The 22,865-nt window shown below is 44.7% G+C and overlaps 1 protein-coding gene across 4 annotated transcripts in view; it reads right to left on the reverse strand.

Moving 5' to 3' along the window:
- The window catches only part of Kcnk2 (potassium two pore domain channel subfamily K member 2), a 176,751-nt gene that overhangs the window by 79,330 nt on the left and 74,556 nt on the right, over positions 1–22,865 (reverse strand). For 3 of the 4 annotated variants that reach the window (XM_050148294.1, XM_050148295.1, XM_050148293.1), the window contains exon 3: positions 5,256–5,373. The exons of the other annotated variant lie outside the window; for it this stretch is intronic. In XM_050148294.1, the coding sequence (XP_050004251.1) occupies positions 5,256–5,373 (118 nt within the window). The remainder of the gene's footprint in view (positions 1–5,255; positions 5,374–22,865) is intronic. 4 annotated transcript variants of the gene reach the window in all.

Genomic DNA, 22,865 nt, shown 5'->3' on the forward strand with positions numbered 1-22,865 from the left:
GTTGCCTGAAAGACCCTTAACGTTCATTTAAATTGGGCTCACAGAATCCAGCAGGCCGCTCTCTCAGAGACTGGTGAAATGCCACACACACATGCGTGTGCTAAATTAGTAAATTAGCACTCAACACTTGAAGCTGCAGGGACCACAGCTCCCAGGGAGACTTTGTGGCAAATTCTACAGCATCACTTCAGGACTCTCTACCTCCACGGGAAGGGAAGACTCCTGTACTCGCCACAGGGAAAAAGGAATGATGGGAAGTTTTCCTCAGAGTTGAAAGTTTCTATCTGACAACTCCATGCAGGAAAAAAAGGTATCAGTCAAAAGCCAACACAGGGCTTTACAGTTTCCAACATACTTCTTCCCAAAACGTGGCTTTCCTCTTGTCTTCTCGTCTTCCTCTCTCTTCGTTTTCTTTCTTTCTTTCTTTTCTTTCTTTCTTTCTTTCTTTCTTTCTTTCTTTCTTTCTTTCTTTCTTTTTAAATCTAGAACTTCTTGGTATAATTACTCCGAACCTCCTCCTCCTCCTCCTCCTCCTCCTCCTCCTCCTCCTCCTCCTCCTCCTCCTTCTTCTTCTTCTTCTTCTTCTTCTTCGTCTTCGTCGTCGTCCTCATGGTTTGTTTCTCATCAGTTAAGCATGATGCATGATGGGATGCAAGTCAGGCATCAATATCATAACATTTTTTGCAATTCAAGCTGTGTAAAATCAAAGCACTGTTCTAATCAATTGATTCAAAAAGACAGACAAATACAGAAACCACACAAACTATAGAAGCTGCATAGGTGAACTCAATGTCAACACTCTGGTGGGAGGAACTGAGTGTTCTCTGTAAAGAGGGCAGGTGTCCCAAAAAGGAAATGCTCTCTGCTTAGACCTGAAGAAATGCCCACAGTGATAAACTAGAGAGGCCCTTGAGTCGGGTCCTCATGTTAACAGAGCAAGTGTTTTCCCAACTGAGTTATCTCCTCAGCCCCAGAGACCTGGCAGTGGCTCCCCACTCCACAGACACCCTCACCATGACCCTCTGCGTCCCTCGGGCTTTGTGACCCCTGCACCCTGTGGTATCCTTCCGCTACCGGTCCAGGGTCTGCTCCATAGCTCAGCTGGGTGCCCTGACCGTGCCAGACTCCAGCCTACTCAGGATCCGCACCACGGCTGTGCCCTCTGACTGAACCCATCTTCCCACTTGTCTTTTCCACAGCTGACTTCTTTTGATCCTTCAGGTTTCAGATGGATGTCGCCTCCTCAGAGTTCCTGCGGCAAGCAGCCGCTTTGGGAAAGCCTCCCACTCCCGGCTCTGGTTTCTCTCTACGACTGCACATCAGTTTCCTCTGCAGCATCCACGGCCTGTTTATTAATGTCCTGATGATGGGTCTCCAGCCTTTCTGACCCCAAGGCAATGACCAGGAAGTATCATAAGGGAGCCAGCGCAACTAAAGAGTGGCCAAAATAAAGAAAGAAATAAAAGTCAAAGGAGGGACAGGGGGTGGGGGAGGTGGGGCGCTTGGGATAAAGTACCAAAATGAAGCTTCCTAAAATAACACAGCATTTAAAACCTTGGCTATTTTTTGAGCTCAGTTTTCTGAATAGGATCAAGGAGCGCTCTCGATGAATTACAAGTCTACTGTCTAAATACTCGCTTTGCTTTCCGCATCATCGCCCCCTTCTCTCCATCCTGTTAGTCACCAAGACCGACTGCTTGCCTCATCTAAGTCTGCCTGCACCCTGTCTCCGACTCTTCCTCCCACACCCATTCCTGCCATCCCTGGCAATGCTCACGAGGCTCGTGCAGGTCACTGTCCTAACCTCCTAATCGTTCCATCCATGAGCTTTTAACTTAGCCTCTTCCTGAAAGATGCATCCTAATGTCACTGCTACCTCTCACTTTCTTTTTTATTTAAAAAGAAAAAGGGAACGTTTTATCTTATTTAGCAGGTACAATACCCCTTGAAGAGCAATTTAGATTGAACTGCCTCCCCCAGCAGCCAGCATTTCCTGCTACCCCCTAAATGAGCCTCTGGTCTACACAAATGTTTACCTGCCCACCCCCAAACCAAGTCCAGTTCATGCTCTGTCTGGGTTCTGGCTTGCTCCTGCCACAGCCTGCTCAGCATTGCCCTTCCACAGGCAGAAACAGCTGTCTTTTTCCAAACACAGCCCCAGCTCACAGTTCACCTCCAACTTGGATTCATTTGTCATGAGCTGTGGCCCACATTCTCCCCTTTCCCACTTCCAACCACATCCTAATGCCAGCTCCATGGCACATCTGATCATGTGACACTTATGGCTGCTTTTCATGTGTAAATGGTATCTCTTTGTAAGAGAGTGTCCCTGCTTCTTTAAGCTCCCAACCGTGGCAAAAGAAGCAACAATCCAACATGAGCCATTTAGACTGGCACCAAGTCCCAGGATCCTCAGCATAAGACTCCAACATGGACAACCATGTCAGATGACCTGAAGCCCCCTGTGAATTTCTACCTGCATCTCTTTCCAAAGCTCTGTATATCTGGAATTCTCCTGTCCATATGCATTTGTCTTGAAAACCACTAACTCTTCTCTCGGTTTTAGGACAACACCTAACAACCAGAAGCAACCATCCTTTGCCCCTTCCTCCCTACCCACTTACCTTACTAGCTTGTAAAGTATACCATGGGTTCCACTAAACGCTCTTAGCTTATACACCTGGCACCCCTGTGTTCCTCTGCCTACTGTCATGATCTGCCCTCCAACCTCCCTGACTCATTGCTGTGCAAGTCAGGGTCAGGGATTTTGACTCTCATATTTATGGCAGTAGAGAGTGTTTACTACCTATTAAATAAATAAATGCACGAACAAGCAAGCTGATGATGAGATGTGTTGAGCAAGCCCTGAATTCACTATCGTATCTATCAACATATTGTCGAGTAACATCCCCTAAGCTGCAGCCCACACCACCTACATGCCTATCTGTTTTCAATTTGAAGATCCTTTTAAAAGATTTTTTGAATTTATGTGTGTCCGTGTGATTTTATATGCAGCACATGTATGCAGGTGTCTGTAGAGTCCAGAAGAAAGCCAAGGATCTCCTGAAGCCAGGTACAGGAGTTGTGAATTGTCCAGTCTTGGCTGACCTGCATCCTCTTGCAAGAGCAGCAAGTGTTCTTACCCACTAAGCCATCACTCCAGACCCTTCCCCAAATTAATTCTTAAGCACCTACTATATCTCAGAAATTTGGAAATTCTGGGGGAACAACAACAACAACAACAACAAAAAACAGATTAAGAACTCCTGGCATCCTACCAGCAGAGACAGGCACAGGGGCCATGGCATTGTTTAGGTTACTGGATTAGAATCAAAGAGAGGGCCTGGAGTCAGGCCTTTTCATAAAGGTGAGTGGGGCAACCCTGGCTTGGACCAAAGAAGCAGCTAGAAAGGTGAGCAGTCAAGGATGGGTTTGCTTTATGAGTAGAGCCAACTCTGTGAACCGATGGGCTAGGAAAAGGGAAAGTGGGGGGAGGTGGGATGATCGTAGACTGGGTGGGGTGGGGTGGGAAGGAATGCTCGTAGACTCCAGTGTGTGCAGCTATGGAGCAGAACTTGGGAAAGGTGGTGGAAGGATCTGATTTCACAAAGGGCGAGTAACTTGGAAGCAATTCTTTAGGTTTGGGTCTTAAAGTTATAATACGGTGTTGTGTATAAATGGCCTTCGCCTGAGCACTGTTCCAATGTAGAGCTGCCTAGTGCATGCTCACATCTTAAACTGATAAAGAAAATGGAAAAGCCATGGACATCTGCAGCCCACATGGCCCCATGAGGCACCATCTTCACATGACACCCCCCAAAAGACCCTGCGAGTTCCCTGCCAAACGCTCAAGTTCTGGTTTCCAAAGGACCAGTGCAGCGTGCAGCACGCAGAATGGTGCAGCCAATGTGGCTGAGAAACACCTTGGTCACGAGGGCAGCAGCAATGGCAACACTGATATTTATTCTTTATTTGCACAGATGCAAAAATATGTCAACTAAGTGTCATATGGATACTTAAAAAAAAAAAGTGTTTTTACCCTAACTCCTAATCTAGTCCAAGGTCAGAGGAAATGGCCTTGATGCAGGAATAAGACTTGGGAATAAAAAAGATCCCAGAGGGGTGACTCAAAATGACTTGAGCCACCTAAGGCTACAAACTGAGAAGGAGAAGTAAGAGGCCGGGCTGCCAGGCAGCTTCCTAAGTAGCCCAAATCACCAACTACTGTATTTAATGCCTATAATTTGGAGGTAAAGCTGGTAACAATGGTTTATTTCTTTTCGTGCTCTGAAGTATATGTCTGTGAAACTTAACTGCATTTGGGGATTCCGAAAATGAGACTGTTTATAAACACACAGCGCAGCACTAAGAGCACATAACGACTGTGTCTCTTGCAAAGTAATCTAGTGGCAGTCCCAGTGAGTTATAATGCGAGCTCTAGAGTTACCCTTGGACAGCAACAAACCCTTCTCACTGTCTGTGAGCCTTTATTCTTTTGCTCTTGCCCTTGCTTGCAGACTCTGAAATAAATAGTTCTCTCCACAGCAGAAATGGCCAGCGTGTCTAAGTCTCAACCAGAACCTGCTATTATGCTTAGGAGTCAAGGCTGCCGTTCCTCCGGATTTTAGCAGCCACTAATCTTGTTGTTCCATTGCAACAACATTTCCAACATCAGAGCAAAACCAAGAGGAGCAAGACATCCAGGGTCCAGCTTTGTGTCACAGTTAACAAACACGTTATACGTTACATGTCTATGCTATTGTCAAAATATAACACATCGACAGCAAACCCTGACGCAATCCCAGTGTAACAACAGGTGGGCTGTCAAGGGAGGGTTGAGGTTCACAAACCGAGAGAGGTGATATTGAATCAACACATCCAGCCAAAGGCAGGTGCAAACCCTATCCTGTTACACTAAGAACGAGAGGCCGGGGAAAGAGAGCGAAATGCTTATACAAAAAAGCCATCATCTCAGACGGATACAATATATTACAATATATTATCCCTTATCAAACGTCTCCATCATATTGCTCCTGAGTTTTACAGTATATATTTTAAACTTAATTCTACATTCTGAACTGATGGCTAGCTTGCTAACTCCCTCAATTCGAACTTTTAATTCAAAACTCGATGTCTTATACCCTCGTTTTCTCTCTCAGATGACTTTGCCCAACCATACACAGGAAATTTGAACACACGAATGTCAGGTCACAAACTGTACCAAACAAGAAAACAGAAAGCGAGGCGTCTCCTACCTATGGTTGTGATAACTGTACCAGCAAAGAAGAAAGAGCTTCCGAGGTCCCAGTGACTAACTTGATTGGAGCTGTTTCCTAAGGGGATAATCCCTGCATTTATTGCTGCCACTATTTGCTGCAAGTTTAAAAAGAGACTTATCAGTACATGGCAATCACACAGCGGCATCAAACATCTCAACTCCCGCCCCAACAACAACAGATTACACACAAGGGATCGACTTTAAGACTTTGGCTTTTCTATTTAAAAAGGGCTAAGGGATTAAAACTTTCTTCTGAAAAAATATAGCACCACTTAAATCATGGAAATTTTAGATTTCACAGCAAGTGAGGGGATTGGCGTGGAGCTTCTAATAGCGTGCATCTCCAGCGTCTCTGCTGGCATGTTCAGTATCATATTTGAACCAACACCTAAGCATATTAGTACTCTCTAGTAAGCAACATGGATTGGTTATATATTTAAATATCAGATTGCAGACTGCATTTAAATAATTCATAATCCTTCATTAACATGCTTATGATTTCAGATGTTAATGGTCATACCAAAGACTGGGCTCTCTACAAGAGCTAAAAGCATATTTCAAAAGATCTGACTGGGGTGAGAAAAAATTACCATGAAGCCTGTTAGTAAGTTATGTCTATCCTGTTAGATCCACATGCCTGGAATTTACACAGATTCTAATACATTCTTCAAGAAAAAGCAGCCCAGGTCTTCACAAGCAGTGCTCATGAGGACCATAGACTCTATGCACTCCTTGTGTACACCCCTGAAGAGGCAGACTGAAGACAGCAGGACGACCCCCTCTGGAAATGGGAATGATGTGGATTACACCGGAAGACGATGTGTCGCCACAGAGAGGCACTACGGCAGCCAGACTGCATGTTTCTGCTGTGCTTACAGAAAGAAGCTTTATTGTTTAGCTTTCAGATTTTAGAATCTGGAGGATTATCGTTTGCTAGGTGAGGAAAAGTCAGGACAGCAGGCTTGTTTGCAGTGGCATTATGGTGACAAGTCACGGGAGAATAAAGTACACCCCAGAAATGTGAGCGTGCTCCACTGGCCGCTGGCTGATGGAGCAACAAGCACCCAGGACTGCAGTAGATTGCAAATCTCATTTCACGGCTGCTCACAACAGGCAGCCGATCTGTAGATGAAAATAACAGTACTTGTGTGCAGACACAACCGAATCATATTGGTATTCTTTATTTGACAAGGCATGTTCATTGTAAAAATGAAATTAAGAAAACAAGGAGAGCTGATGAAAAGTCATTTCCTAACAGACATAATCACTGTTAATGTGATAAGCTGGGTACCCTTGAATGTCTTTTCCTAACAGACATAATCACTGTTAATGTGATAAACTGGGTACCCCTGAAAGTCTTTTTTGCATATTCTTTGAGAAAGGGTCTTGCTATGTAGCCCAGGCTGGCCTATAATCTTTCTGCCTCAACCTCCTGACATGTTGTCATTGCAACCACATCTGGTTCAATATACTTTTTATACAGCTGGATTCAAAAACTATGCTAAATGCTGAATTATCCATCCTTACTTAATTATAATAACATGGTGATGAACAAGAAAGAACTGTGTAGTGACTAATGCTAAGCTATTAATAACTTAATGTCCTTACTAGTAATATTATCCCCCTTGTTTCTATTACATAGTTTAGTACATAGGCAGGTGCTATTATAAATACAATGTATTATAAGATACTGTTTTGTAAATATACTTGGGTATAAATACTTCCCCGTTTCCTAACATGTCCCTGGGAGAAATTGCTAGAAATAAATTAGCCACATTAAAGGTTATTAATATTTTATGATGCTGAATGGAAAATAGCCACTATGTATCCAGAAGACTTTATGACTCTCCCCCAACAATAGGCAAAGGCTTAGCAGTCATCTTAATGCTAATAACCCTTTATCTTCACTGCACTGATAACAGATGTTTGGATGATATATTCTTTATTGTGAATAATACTGGATACTAGTGTTCCACACTCCATTCCATGAATGAAAAAAGGATTCACATGCACACACGTGCACAGCATGCAATGAAGCTAGCTCCGAGGAAGCGAATTATGCTTGTCTGTCATGTTCTTAGTACCAGATACTGAAGGTTCCCCTTCACTGTCACTCTCTGCATCCTGATGGAGCAGACCTGCAACCCTGGCTACTCCAAGGGCTAAACAAGAAGGGTTGTGGAATTCAAGGCTTGCCTGAGCTACAGAGTGAGTTCAAAGTCATCCTGGGTAAAACAGCAAGACATTGTCTCAAAATGTAAAGATAAAAGGCAGAGAAGGAGAGAGGGAGACAGACTAGGGCTATAGCTTGGTACTTACGTGGCATACACTAAGGCTGGGTTATATCCCCAGCAGCAAGCACAGACAAAATTAAAAATAAAAATCACGTTCTTTGTAATTTTATGCAAATTTCGCTTCCACAGATCCAACATATTTTAAATGCTATCCAGGCACAACATATCCATCTATAACTTCAAGCAGAGGCGGGGGATTGAGAGCTCAAGGCTAGGCTATATAGAAAGACCTTGTATGCCTCTCGCTCCCCTTTTCTCTCTCTCTCTCCCCTCCCTCCCCTTCTCCCTCTCCCTCCTCTCTTTTGCACTGACTCTCAGCACACACAGACCAAACATTCACTTATTTAAAATACATGAAATCTATAAAAGGGAAACAAGCAGCCCCATGGTGCTCTAAACTTCCTACCGAGGCCACGCCATCCCAGGCGACACAGTTGGGGTGTGGTTCCATATTCCGTACACACCTAGATGATTAGTTTTAAAGAATCTACCTTTTTCCATTTTAAGTTAAAATTTATTCACCAGAGCTAACTGCACCAGTGTCTGTTTCTCATCTTTTTTTTTTTAACCAGGGCTTAAAAGATTCTAGTCTCAGAGCCATGTTACAGCCTCACCACTTACTGAAGAAATCAATAAGTTTTTATTTTATATGTTTAAATTATAAACATTGAAGTTTACTGCAGCCTGTAGTGAGAAGAGAGGCAGCTTTACGATTTTATAAATATTTTTAATACCTGGCTTAATACATGACAGATGTATCCTAATACACACTTCCACGGTCAATCTGTTGGGGCAGCCCATCACACAATCTCCAGGAAACTGTAGTGCACACAAATAAAACAGAACACAAAAGACAAAAACGCCCTTCCTGATACTGAAAAAAAATTGCTTTGGGGACTGGAGAGATGGAGCAGTGGTTGAGAACACGTAAGGCTTTTGCAGAGGACTTAGGCTTGCTTTGTGACCCTTTGGGTGGCTCACTTACAACTTCCTGTAACTACGGTCCAGGGGAAATGACGCCCTCTTCTGGCTCCCTCAGGCACCTACACTCTCATGCACATACCCACATAAGACACATGATCAAATAAATCTTTAAAAAATGAACAGCGATTGATTTGATATTGGCCTAGGTCAAAGAAGTTCCTAGGGACCAAGTTGGAGAAGCACCGCTTGAACTCATTGCCTCTTTCTGTTTGTTCAGATTTGTTTTCTACCTGGGGAGAAAGCTTGCTTCTGTATTATGGCCTTTTATCTCATGTTATTCAATAGCCATGCTCTATTGCTTTTCATCTTTTCATCAGAATTCCCACAACAAAATTGAATACGAACAAAGAAACCAGCATCTTTGTCAAGACACTGGGTCAGTTCCTAGCACCCACATCACAGTTCCAGGCCATCTGATGTCCTCTGCTGGACTCTACAGACACCTGCACTCACATCTGCATGCATCCAAAGTATAAAAATAAAATACATATTTTATAAACAAATCCAAATAAAAGGCATAAAGCTTCTGCTAAGAAGGTCCATTCCGGGACATAAATGTGCCTGTCTTAGACCAGTTAAGGCACCTCTGTTGACTGCTACAGATGGGCTAGGACACAGGTGACCAGGCTGTGCCCTAAGGCTGGGAGTCGTTTTCAGAATCTGAAGTCAAGGTGGCAACTGACACTTGTCACAGACCCTGCTCTGGGGACACCATTTCTTCCTTAAACGAGCTAAACAGGCCTTTGAACATATTTAAGATTGGAATAACAACAGAAAGTGCATAATAAGAGATGTGATTCTTATTAAACAGAAATCAAACAAAAAAGTTATTACTTCATATGCCCTTAATTCTAGTGAATCCATAGGCTGTATGGCTTAAACTGAAACTGGAAAGATGGCCCAGCAGTTACGGGCACTGCTGCTCTTCCGGACCTGGGTTCCATTCCCAGCATGCACATCATGTCTCACAACTGTCTGTAACTCCAGCCCCAGGGGATCCAACACCCTCTTATGACCTCCCCCAGCACTAGGCACACATATGCTACACAGATAGACATGCAGACAAAACACTCAAACACACAAAATAAAACAAAAATACTTTTAAAAACATCAAGGCATCATAGATATGAATGGAATTTTGCTGCTACTGCTGTTTTGAGACAGGGTCTCTTTAAACTGCATTTGTTATGTAGCTGAGCTTAACCTTGAACCTTTGACTCTCCCACCTCCATGCTCCCACAGATCCTCCAAATTCTGGGATTATCGTATAGTGGTATTTTAGGATAATGCAGCTGCTAGCAGGTTACTCTGGAGTGAAGAACTTCACTGTTATTAACCATGGGGCCCACACTGGTCACTGAGCTCACAGTACTATAGGCATAGGAACAAGAACTGTGTGCCCCACCCTACCCTCACCCCCAAAACACTTCCAGTGAGAGATCAGAAAGGAGTATAGCTCAAATTTTAATTGTTCCTAATAATAAAAACCCAGCGTCAGATATTAGGGGGTGAAAATGAAGAGATCAGAAAAGCAGATCAGTCAGCCACTAGAGAGTTCTCACTTTTCCTACCAATGCTCAGACTGAAGCAGTGATCCTGTCTCTATGAATTCTCAGACTGCTGCTGTCCCTAGGAAACCTCGGACTGCATCTGAGCTCCTGTCTCCTCCCGCCTTATATTCCTTTCTCTGCCAAGCCGTATCACTGTTTCCACCTCCCTAGTGCTGGGATTAAAGGCATGAGATCCCAAGTGCTGGGATTAAAAGTGTTAGCCACCACTGGGAGATGGTGGCGCAAGCCTTTAATCCCAGCACTCGGGAGGCAGAGGCAGGCGGATCTCTGTGAGTTTGAGGCCAGCGTAGTCTATAAGAACTAGTTCCAGGACAGGTACCAAAGCTACAGAGAAACCTTGTCTCAAAAACAAACAAACAACAACAACAACAACAAAAAAAAAGTGTTAGCCACCACCACCTATCTGTTTCTCTTTGAGACTGTATCAATCTATGTAGCCCAGGGTGTCCTTGAACTCACAGAGATTGCTCTGCCTCTTTAGTGCTGGGAATAAAGGTATATGCCACCATAGAAGATTTAGAAAGAATACAGTCACAACCAAGTTATATATTACAGATGTTTCTTCAACATGTCCATTTATTCAGAGACAAGTGTCAGTTTGTCCTGCAAATCAATGAAGAAGCATCAGCCTTGTAGAAACACAGACGAGACAACAGAGACAAGGAGGGCAAAAGACTTTCAACTTCACAGAGGGACGACAGCAAGCCAGTCCCTGAAGTGGGTGACTTAGGAGAATGGGAGCCCACCCTGTCACTTCGTCTTGTTCTTTTCTGTGCCTGTGAAGAGGTGAGATGTCAGCCTGTCTCTCGGATGAAGTTCACAGATCTTAGAAATACAAAGAGACAGAGGTAGAGCTACGGTCAGCAGCCACAGTGCCTGACCATGTTGGGGGAGGGGCAGGCTTTAACTAGCCACCTCAGGGCTCTGATGCGAAGTAGAGGCTCAGGAGTGAACTGAAGACTCAGCAGGTGAGCTTGCCAGAAGGACTTCCCCACGGTAGCTGGAAACTTACTCTACATGCAGGCAAAAAGCTCTAGGCCAAACCCGCTGGAGACTGGTGCCCTCTCCTAGTTACCAACACAGATCTCTGGGCCCATGACTGCATTTGCAGTGTAGGTCAACAGGACACTCGATAAACACCTTGGGGGAAAATCTTTCTAGTTGTGCATGCATGTAGTTGTGCACGCATGTAACTGAAGTGACAGGATTGCTTGGTTGATGATGATCAAAATCACTTTCCAGGAGCTGGAGTCATGGCTCAGAAGGAGCATGAAGACTCGGGTATGGCGGGGTATACCTGTGACCACAACACTCAGGAGGTAGAGGCAAGAAGACCAGAAGCTCAAGGCTAACTTCAACTCACAGGTATACATGAGATTAACTCAACAAAACAAAGAAAAGGAAAAAGAAAAAATGAGTGTGTCCCATGAAAAAGAAGCAGAGCGTGTGTCTTCAGTCCATTCCACGCGGTTTAAGGAATGACGCGGGTCATAAAGACATGACAGAAAAATCTTGGTCTCTGACGGTATTGGCTTTAGAGTCAACGTGCCTGAGTGAGACTGTGATTGTTCATTCTTGTGCTGTGAGAATCAATGCAGCAATGCCTTCTGCCAGCCATATTGGAACTCTACCTGACTTTGGCATCAGACGTTGGTGAGACACACGTTTCTTTCCTGGGCCCACAGGTTGGCACATCCTTAGAATTCAAGGGAAGCTTGTAGTCAAAGTATGCTTCCCCTACAGTGACAGCTAGCAAAGACGTCCACATGACACATTCATAAAGTGGCTATTCTTGGAAAAGACCTGAGGAGTGTACTGCTTTTAAATTGGTCTTACTATAAATTGAAAAGTGAAAATGCTCTCCAAATCTGGTTATACTTTGCCTGTGTTGCAGGCATGCCCCACTATGCCTACACATGCCGAGGCCAGAGAAGGGCCAGGCATTCTGCTCCTTCACTGCCCACCATTTCCCTCGAGACGGGGTCTCTCACTGAACCTGGAGCTCACCACTTCTGTCTAGGCTAGACCCAGTGATCCTCCCACCTCTGTCCCTAAACAGCTCAAGGGTTCCAGGCTGCATAGCAGTGCTCAGCTTTTACATGGTACTGGGGATCTAAATTCAAATCCTCATGCTTGCTCGACAAGCGTTCTTACCCCTGAGCCATTTCCCAGGTCCCACTTTCACCTCTTCCCCACACTCAGATTCTCGCGTCCCTCAGAACAATACAGAAAGTCCTGAATGCCTTCTACAAATTCTTCCTGTAGTAATCACTAGTGCTTCATTTAAACAGAACAATACCTAAAACCCTGAAAGCAGGGCTGTACTAATATTTTAAACATTTAAGAAGACTTTTTAAAGTTTTATTTATGAGTATGTGTGCCTGGGTAAGTTTATGTCTGGCCATCTGTGCGCTGGTGCCCACAGAAGCCAGAGGAAGGTGCTGGATCTCCTGTAACTGGAATCACGGGCAGTTGTGAGCCTCCTCATGTGGGCGCTGAGAAGCCAGGTCCTCTGCACGAGCTGGAAGCACTCTCAAATACCGAGCCATCTCTCCAACCCCAATTTGAGCATTTTCAATGAAAACATCTGTAGCCCAGTTGTTTGTTAGTAAGATGGTAATTGCCTCTTAGGGTGCAGCAATGATGTACAAAAAAAAAAAATAGGTTCAACAGAAACTCCCCAACTGAGAACTCAGGAATGATCCATTTGTTCCTCTTTACAAAGGATATATTATCTCTAAGAAAATTGCTAACAATGGTAAAGCCATTTATACTGACAGGTGCGTGGTTAGACAGTTCCTTCAACATAAGCATTCTCCCGTCAGGTTTCTATAATGCATAATAATAGACTTTCATCTGCAGCCACTCGCTCTTGGGGAGACCATATCTACCTGAGAGATTCCTTGTATATATTTATTCCATTTATATATAACACATGTATTTTTATAATATTCCTTATAAAAGGAATCAAGTTCCACACTTACAGTACCACATCTCATACCTTCACCCACACAAGCAAGGCTATTTTGAAAGCCTTGAAGGAAACCAAAATAATACATGGCACCTGCATTGTCCACGACTTAGTGAGAAGGTAACGGTGGGTGCCACTGTGATTTATTGTTGCAGCATGCGAATAATCACACCTCCTCAGTGACACACAGTCATGCGGAGACACTACAGCCAGAAGCTGCAGGCTTAAGCACCTAGCCCTTCACCTCTGGTTACATGCCAGCATGGTGGTAGCCTGATTCTCGATGATCTTGAAGTTTGTCATTACAAAACCAATTATTTCACACAATATATTTCCATCATATTCTTTCCCCTCTTCCAGCTTCCCTCAGGTCTTCTCCACCTTCCTACCCTCCCAACTTCATGGAGGTTTTATCTCCCTTCAAATAAAGAAAAAGGAAATGAAATGAACAAAACAACAAAAACCCAATGAGACGAAAAGAAAATGACGAAACAAAAACCCACAAAAATAACAGAACATGGAGTCCATTTGTGTAGGTCAGCTGTTACTGGGCATGAAGCCTGCCTTGGGGGATGATGTGTATACTGAGAGACACTCCATTGAGGAAAAGTGGTTTTCTCTTTCCCAGCAGGTGTCAATTGCAAATAACCTCTTGGGCAGGGCTGGAGCTGCATGTCTCCTTCCTCTTCCGCCTTCTCCATGCTCCATGCTGTGATTGTGTCTGCTCTGAACCTGTGCAGGCCTTGAACATGATGTCAGCTTTGCTCTGAGTCCTGGTGTGACCGGAAGATGCCATTGTCTTGAACTCGTCAACCTCCTCCAGCCCTTCCACTGTTTCTGCCACCTCTTCCACAAAGCTCTCGGAGACTTGCAGGGAGGTTAGTAAAGACATCCTACTTAGAGAAGTGCTTCAAAGTCTCTAGTCTCTGCACACTGTCCAGCTGGGGGTCTCTGGGCTAATTATTATATTCTCAAAAAGGGAACCACTTTGAAAGGCCATGCATTCCCCAGATAGTATCTCAGGATGGAACTTGCTCTTTCAGGCTTGGACTCCCACACCACTGGGGGAGCCTGGGAACCCTTGAATGACATGTCGGAGCAATGAAGAAATGCTGCATTGGATTCCCCACTTCTGAAATTTGCTAGACACACTTGCACAGAATGTTATTTATAGACAGCCATGATGTGAGGAAGGCCTCCTCCGAGGCCAGGGGCAGTCTCCCTCGCAGAAGCTACTTCTCTGGCCACTATACACAGAACAGAATGAGATCCCTCCAGTGGACAGCAGTACAAGGCTTTACTTTATAAAACTGAGACGGAACAGAAAGGTGGGGGAAACTATGGATAAGGGGAATGGAAGGGAGCCCCTTCTCTCTAGTCTTGTTGATTGACAGACGAGGAGCAAGGACTCCGGAGCAGTCAACAAGGCTCAAGGCCTTTCTCACTTCCCAGATTAAAACCCACAATTTCTAGGACTCTTACCAGAGCCCCTGTGCATCCTAGTGGGCACTGACTTTACTCTGTCAGATGATAATCCCGCCCAAGGCATCTCAGAGGCATGCGATAATCTCAACTCATCAAAAGGAAGAAATGTGGAGAAAAGATTCTTAGATGTAAGGACCTCTGAGATGTAAACATTAACACATCTGATCTGCAGCTTTCCCTGAGGAAGGGCCACATACCTGCCTGACCATGCCCAGTCCCTCCCCTGAGTCTGTCTTTCTGTTAACTATCATGCTTAAAATTTATATCAAATATCTTTTTAAGATATATTTTTATGTGTATGAGTGCTTTTGCCTGTTTATATTCAAGTGTACCGAGTGTGGCCCTGGTGCCCACAGAGACCAGAAGAGGATCCTGAACCTCCTGGAACTGGAATTAAGGAAAGTTGTGAGCCACCGTAGGTGGGTGCTGAAAACTAAACCTGAGTCCTCTGCAAGAAGAGCAAGTGCTCCTAACCACTGAGCCATCTGTCAGCCCCACATATCAAAATATCTCTAATAACCCCCACCCATCTCTTCTTCACACTGGCTCTTCCTGTACGTGAAGACCAACAATCTGGTTTTACTTGCATTGCAGTCCCTAAAACGGTAGGGGAATCCCTCGGGCTGCTGCAGGCAACCAGGTGGAGATATGGCTCCATCCCATTGCTGCTGGCAAAGCCAAAGCCTCCCCCAAGCCGCATCCTTCACACCATAGAGAATAAGCCTAGGAGCCAGATCTATATTCCCCCTTTGCCCCTTCATGATATTCTGGCATTTGATGTAAAGCACGGCTTTCCTGAGTGGGGTGATCTCGACAGCGCCCAAGTCCTGAACACCCCGAAGATCTGCCAGGGGAGCAGACAGCATCTTGACATCACATGGCACCAGCAATACACTTTTCAAAAATATTCTAGCTGTGAACTGAAGGTCCCAGAAATAAAACTACATCTGTGCAAAAGATTCTACAAAACCAACTAGTTGATTAGAGTTCTTGACCATGAACAGTTGGGATGCTGTGGGTCCACAGTCACGTTATCTTGGGCCGCTTTTGGTCCTTTCTTCAGCCATTTATTGACAGAATCTATGTCTTTTCCCACAACATGTCAACTGCTGATCAAGAGCCTTTGGATGTGCTCGTTTATCAGACCTCTAGCTCCCATCAACCCCAAAACTAAAAATCCCTCAGACTGCACCGAGACCTAGTATGCTAGGTTCCCTGCTTTGTTTTGAACTGCCTACACGATGTTCCCATGACTTTCCTTTGTTCTACAATGATTTTAAAAACTATGAAATGACTTCCACTTTAGCATATGTTATCTGAGGAAACTGAAACTGTGTTCCTGCCAGAGATCACTCACACACAGTTCTAGAATAAGCTCTCTCTCTTATTTGAGATGACAGCTGAGCTTTGCATTGATACAACCAACAATAACTGGGTTGAAAGATATAAAATCACTAATATCTGAAATTTTGTGGCATGCAAGATGGCAACTTAAACCTGGTGTGCAAAGGGGTAGGGTGGCATGTCAATGCGAAGAGTATAATGACATCATGCTTTCCCCTGCAGTGTGATGCCAGTTCCTGCAGAACTGACACTAATTCAAGTTAAAACTCACGTCCCTGGGAAAGTTATCTTCGGAAAATCCTCACTGGCTACTGAATTCGAGTGGAAAAGTCAAATTGCGTCCAATATCCGCTCATATCTGATAAATCTTGATAATTGGGCATTGCATGTTCATGACTTGGCATCAAACATTCCATTCTAATTTGCATACACCCCACCCTCTAATGGAAAGTGGGTTTGTCGCTCAGCACATGAAACTTTGCTTTTCAGAAGTTGTGTAGCCTTGTGGGGCGGGCACTTGTCTGGCTACCCCACCCTAAGTCCCAGGGATGTACATAATTTAAAAAAAGAAATAGAAATGCCACTGTTGTGTTTCATGTCCCAGAGTGTATTCTGTAAGGAGGATAATGTAAATAATCTTTCAGTTCACTGATCAATATTAGAAACCATTTGAATAAAAATGCATTTCATATTTTGTTTTTAAAATGGGCTTTGAGGGACAAGATGGCCCAAACTTAACCCTTTTACGTAAAATGAAGCCTCGCTCTTGTGACATGAGAAGGACAGTCTTCGCTCTTCTGGGGAGGACGATTCCGCACAGACTCCGAAGCCACACTCAGGCTACCTCCTCACGACTTCCCCTCTATTTCAGGACTGTACATCTGCAGGTCACAACTATTTTTATTTGGGCTAGTGAGGTAGGCAGCTTGTGTATTGCTCTCTTTGAAGTGCGAGCTGAGTTGCTATTAGTAGAAACAGAACTTTAAAATCCAAGACAGAGACAACGGGGCTGGAGGTGGGTGTCATCAGAGGGCCAGAAAGGAGCAGAGACACTGCTGGGGACCCCAGCTGCTGTCTCCAGGCATGTGCACCTAAGATCGTTAATGATGGAAACAGTGTTGGGTTGACTGGAGGTTCAGAACACGGAGCACTGAAAAGAGAAATAACTCCTAGTCCCTAAACCAGAGCAGGTTTTGACACATACGCGTATTTATTTCTTAGTATCCGTAGCCCTTACATCTTTCTTCGCCTGTTGTCACACAGCATGGGCATGTTCTCAAGCATTTTAACATATTCACAGCTACTCCCTTTTTAGAAGTGATTTGCCTGTATGCATGGGGCCAGAGCAGGGCATCGGATCCCCTAGAATGGGAGTTACAGACAGTTCTGCGTCACCATACAGGGCTAGGAACTGAACCCAGATCTTCTGGAACAGCAGCCGGTGGTCTTAACCTCTGAGTCATCTCAGAAGCCCCTAGCCCTGTTGTTGAGACCGGATCTCACTGTGTAGCTCTGGCTTCCCTAGAACTTAATATATAGACCAGAGTGGCCTCCTTGTCGCAGAGTTCTACCTGACTCTGCTCTGGAGAGCTGGGATTCTAGAGGGTATGTCACCCCTTTTAATAATGTTGGCATCTCCCCATTAACTGCAGGTAACCTATTTACACTGGATATATTCAGATACATTAATGCAATTAGTATCCGAGTGCCAAGGATTGATGGAAAAGATGGTGTATATATAAATCAGGGGCTGAACTCCAGCCACTCAGTGAAATGAGTGTAGCCAGAGAAGATAAATACCTTTGAGTCTTTGCAAAGCTGAAGAAGCTGGGAGGGCACAGATGAAGCACACATGGGGGCAGAGGTGCCCTGATGTGCACTCTCCCACTCTGCCCAGATGCCAGCGTGCTGTGTGTATTGATAATACTTATGGAATATTAAACGTTATCTTCCTGGCCATTTTCCAACCCTGCCTGTGTGTGGTAGTGGGGTTAACCAAAGAAAAGGAAAAGATAGAGAGAGGGGGAAGTGCAGAAAGAGAAGGGAAAACTGAAGAATATGTAGAAGAAAAGCAGCCAGGAGCCATTCAAGCAGCAAGGGAGAAAAGGCTCTAGAAGAGGGAAGAGGGCAAGCTACGGTCACGTGCTGTCCTAGGAGATCCCCTTAAAGACAGTCTTCAAAACAGGTGTAGGCGGCAGGAGAATGAAGCTGGGTGTCAGCAGCTAAGAACGTATTTATGATGTTTTTAGTACAGAGTGCTGCAACAACCAACATATATGTACATGTTATAGCTCCGAAGTCTAGGTTTCTAAACTGTTGAGAAGAAACAAGCTAAGCCAGGTGTGGCGCCGTGTGCCTGCAATTCCGGTGCTTAGCGGTTGGAGACGAGGCGTTTCAGCCAAAGGCCAACATCAGCTACATAGTAAATACCAGACTTGCTGGGCTACACGAGACGCTGTCTCAAAAGAAAATAAAGAGGAGGATTAATTATTAATCTAAAGTGTGACAAAGGAATCTTTACATGGCCAGTTAATGGCATGCACAGCCCTTCTCAAATTAGGAAAATTATATTTGCTTTGTCCAGTAGAAAGTCACTGATCTCTACCTAAGCCACCTGACTTTCCAATACATTTTAGCCTGTGTATCTACAACAGAGCCACACTTATACAAAAGGGGCATCATCTGGCTGTATAGAGGTCATCATGGGAAAATAAGTAGAGAACATATTCAAGTTTCTGCAAAACATTTATAGACAAATTGGCATTTCCCTCCCCTTCTTGAACACATAACAAAAAAAAATCATGGCTGTGCGTATGCTGGCAAGTTACCAATAATAAGGACCTGTTAGCAAGACCTATATGTGAATCAGCAAATCCCTACCGGCCAAACCAGTCAGCAAAAGAAACAAAAAGTTTCTCCAGTACGATTGGCAGATCCTGTCTCAGGGCAGGGAGAAAGTCTGTGTGTCACACACCCCACCCGGAATGACAAACTTCTGTCACCCAGCCTCTGGGCTTCAGACCCCGGCACAGAGTCTTAGCACACTGCAGAGGACTTTCCCAGCAGTGCGCTAACACCGCAGAGAACAAGCAGCCTTCAAAACTCTCTCAGACGCTTACTTTTCCTGGCACAGAGTCACAAAATCAAGACAGCAAAAATAATGCCCAAGAAACAGCCCCTACCATTGTACTTCATACTCATCTTGGCTTCTTAGCCTCTCTCCAGACAACCCAGCCACTCACCAATCCTGGGAAATACTAAACTGGTTGAAGCAACCCCAGTGAAACTCATGGGTACGTCATACATACACACATATACAATACACACAAGTGTATATACACACACATCAACTCAAGTGAAACTCGTGGGTACGTCATACATACACACACATACACAATACACACAAGTGTATATAGACACACATCAACTCAAGTGAAACTCATAGGTGTGTCATACACAATATACACACACATCAACTCAATTGAAACTCATACGTGTGTCATACATACACACACCAGCCCCAGTGAAACTCATAGCTCTCCCTATCTCTCTCTCTCTCTGTCTCTCTCTGTCTCTCTCTGTCTCTCTCTCTCTCTCTCTCTCACACACACACACACACACATGCACGCACGCACGTGCACACACATATAATATATGAAAGTAGAGGGAGTCTCGTGGAGGATCAGCAGAAGAAAGGGAAGAAAAGAAGGCCCAGTGGGGGATGTGAAAATGACCAGCACATACTATGTACATGAACGAAATGATTACGAAAGGCCCGTTGTTATGCATAAATCACATATGCTAAAGTAAGAACTCTATCTTGTGGTGAGACAAGGACTGAACAGAGCTCCTCCTACTTTCTCGAGGTCTCGAGGTCCCCATGTCACCTGTCTGGGAATTGTCATACAAACGTGCAATTAAACTCTTCCCTCAGGCAGCACTCAGGCTGACAGGAGAGCATCACCAGACAGCCACCAGCGCAATCAATGCATCTGACACCTCTGCTCACACAGGGTACGTAGGTCACTCCCATTTGCCTGACTGTCCATCCTCATTCACACAAGGTGCCAAGTTCAAGAGGATTTCAGCAGGCAGATGAACAGTCCCCGCTGTGGCAGGGGTAGAATTGTGGAAATCCCCTTGCCAAAGCCGCTGATGGAGCCATCGGATACGCCAGCCTGCCCGGGCAACTCAGCAGCCTTTGCTTTCCTGCCGCCTTACCCCACAGCCAAGTCATCTTTTCCTGCTGGAGAGATGGGAGACAGGTAGAGGACCTTAAAACTGCGTGGGAGAACCATGGAGGCCCAAACCTGTCTCAGCTTTGTTTAGCGTGGTTCTCAGCAGTTACCTACCCTGGTCCTATTCATCCACGAGGCTGTGACCCCTAACACATCCCTTAGCACGCCATTTCCCCAGGGCTCTACCATGTTATAAATGCAAACCCCACCTAAAGGGGTAAGGAGCTAACGACCAGCTTTTTCTCTTCTTCCAATTTCCAGAATCTAGGACGTTGGTGACCTTTAACCCTGCTAGGTCTTCAGTTCTCTGTACTCAGAAGCCCAAAGTCTGTCAGCCTCAAGAGAGGACCACAGAAGCTGCTCGTTTTCAATACCACAGACAGTCATGATCGCAGATTTATTTTTCTAAGACACCTAAAATAATTGGAAATTGGCTTCTGTATATCTACTCAAAAACATACTTATTTATTGTTTCTATAGTAATAACAATGGTCCCCTGAGTTGTTCATTATATTATAACCCAAAACTTCAAGGAAGATAACGCCAGCAAGACTGTGGGACAGGGGAGCACTCCCCTCTTCAGCCTCTCACTGATGCTGGACTCAATAACATATCCACTCCCATTATAGGGAAACAGGAGCCTTGTATGAGTCTCCTGCACCCTGGGAAATCAAAGAAAAATTCACAGTGCTTGCTTGTCATGGCCCCTAGTTCAGTTCTGGCCTATGAGAAAAACTTCCATTTCCCTTCTGCTCCATGAGGAGAGAGAGGAGGACTCATGTGTATGTCGAATTGGGGGCTAACCAAAGAGCTGGCTTCTGTGGCTAACAAGGAGCAATGCGTCCAAAGGCGTGGGAAAGGCTAGTAATTGCTGGCCCACGAGCCTCCTGTAATCCTACAGAAAGACACTAGAGGGAGGAAGAGACTTGACGCTTGGGTTGGGGGGAAATGGGTCCATTTCTAGCTAATAATTTACAGACATCCAGTGAAGAGCATCCACTATGGTCTCAGGAGCTTTGGCTGGGTATAGAAAGTCTTCCTGCGTAAGAACTGAGCTCAAACTCCTTCGAGGGGTGGGGTCATGGACTATGTTGTTCAGTGTGTAGGGGCTGTCATGAAAGTTACAAAGTACATAAAGAAAGAGGGAAACATGACCCAATCAAAATTGATGGGTGTTTAAATAACCAGACATGAATACTCAAGAAACAGATGGGTATCAACCACCTGATAAAGATACAAAACCATCAACAGGAAGCCATTTAATGCGATTAGGAAAACAGGAATTAAATAAATCATCGACAAAAAGATTTAAAACTATTTAAACAAGAAGGGACAACGATTGAGTCAGAAAGTTCGCAAGAGATGTGTTCATGGCAGACTTCATCAGGGTTGTGCAAGGGTGAGCTCAAAACAGTGTGTGCAATTATCCAGCCAGAGAAGAGAGGAGAAGGAGAGAAAAGCAGCAATCTCAGCTGAATGAGTCGATGCCACATACAAAGGCTTTTGATAAAATCTGACAATATATTCAAGGGTAAAGAAAAGTAAAGCTTGCCTGCTAAAATAAGTAACAGGGCAAGAAGACCTATGCTCACCAATTGTGTTCAGATAGTACTAGATATCCTAGCTACAGAAATTGGGGAGAAAAAGAAATAAAATATCCAACTCAGAAAGGAAGTGGTGAAGTTATCTCTGATGCTACAAACATTAAAGCTGGGAAGATGATTCCATAGGCAACATGCCTACCATAAAAGTATGGGACCTGAGTTCAGATCCCAGGCACCTTCAGAGAAGCCAGGGTGGGCGGAGACAGCCTCATCACAGACAGGACCTTGACCATCGGCCGGTCTAGCCAAGTGGTGAGCTTCATTCAGGGACCTTTATCAACAATCAGGTGACAATCCTAGGGAAGAATACACATGTTAACTCCTGACCTCCCCCTCCCACCACACACACACATGAACACACACACATAACAACAACAACAAACGCAGACCGCAAAACCGCAGTGGTTTCCAGAGATTCTGTGGCACAAAGAGGTGAGGACCCTACAGAACACGGGGGGCTAGTGGGTAGGATAGTGGCCCTACTCTGTCTAACATTACCATGGTGCCCAATGGTGCCACATATGTGTCCAGATCATAGCGAGTGCACCAGAGTCAGCCCTGAGATAAACAATGAGCCTTCTTTTATGACAATGTATGATGTAGTTCAGCAGCAGTTACGTATCCCATAAGTAGGAGACAGTGGCGGTGAAGAGAGTCACACACGGGGGACCTGGCATGTAGAGGAAACACCTGGCCTCCTCTCCTGCATTGCTGCAAACTTAAAGTGCTCTATGACCCAGGCCTATTATACAGTTAAGTAAGGAAAGTATTTGGGGATGAGAAAGCAGAAAAGACATTCCCTAAATAAAACATGCCACATGGTACTGACACACAGACATATAGACAAATGAAACAGGATCCAGAGGTCCCCATAGTCCCACATTTATGTAATTAAATGATCTTTGGCAAGGATGTCTAAGGAGGAGCCAGTCTCTTTGACAAATAGTGTTTGTAAAAGCAGATGTCTACATGCTAAGAATGGCTCTAGACTCATGTTTTACACTATGCCCAAAGAGCAACCCTGGTCAAGAGAGTGAAGCCAGAAACTACAATACCCCTAGAAGAAGATGCAGTCTTGACAAGATTGATTTTATAT

The sequence above is a fragment of the Alexandromys fortis genome, unplaced genomic scaffold, assembly GCF_014885135.2.
Source record: "Alexandromys fortis isolate MF-2015 unplaced genomic scaffold, M_Fortis_MF-2015_v1.1 scaffold_62, whole genome shotgun sequence".
Taxonomy (NCBI): domain Eukaryota; kingdom Metazoa; phylum Chordata; class Mammalia; order Rodentia; family Cricetidae; genus Alexandromys; species Alexandromys fortis.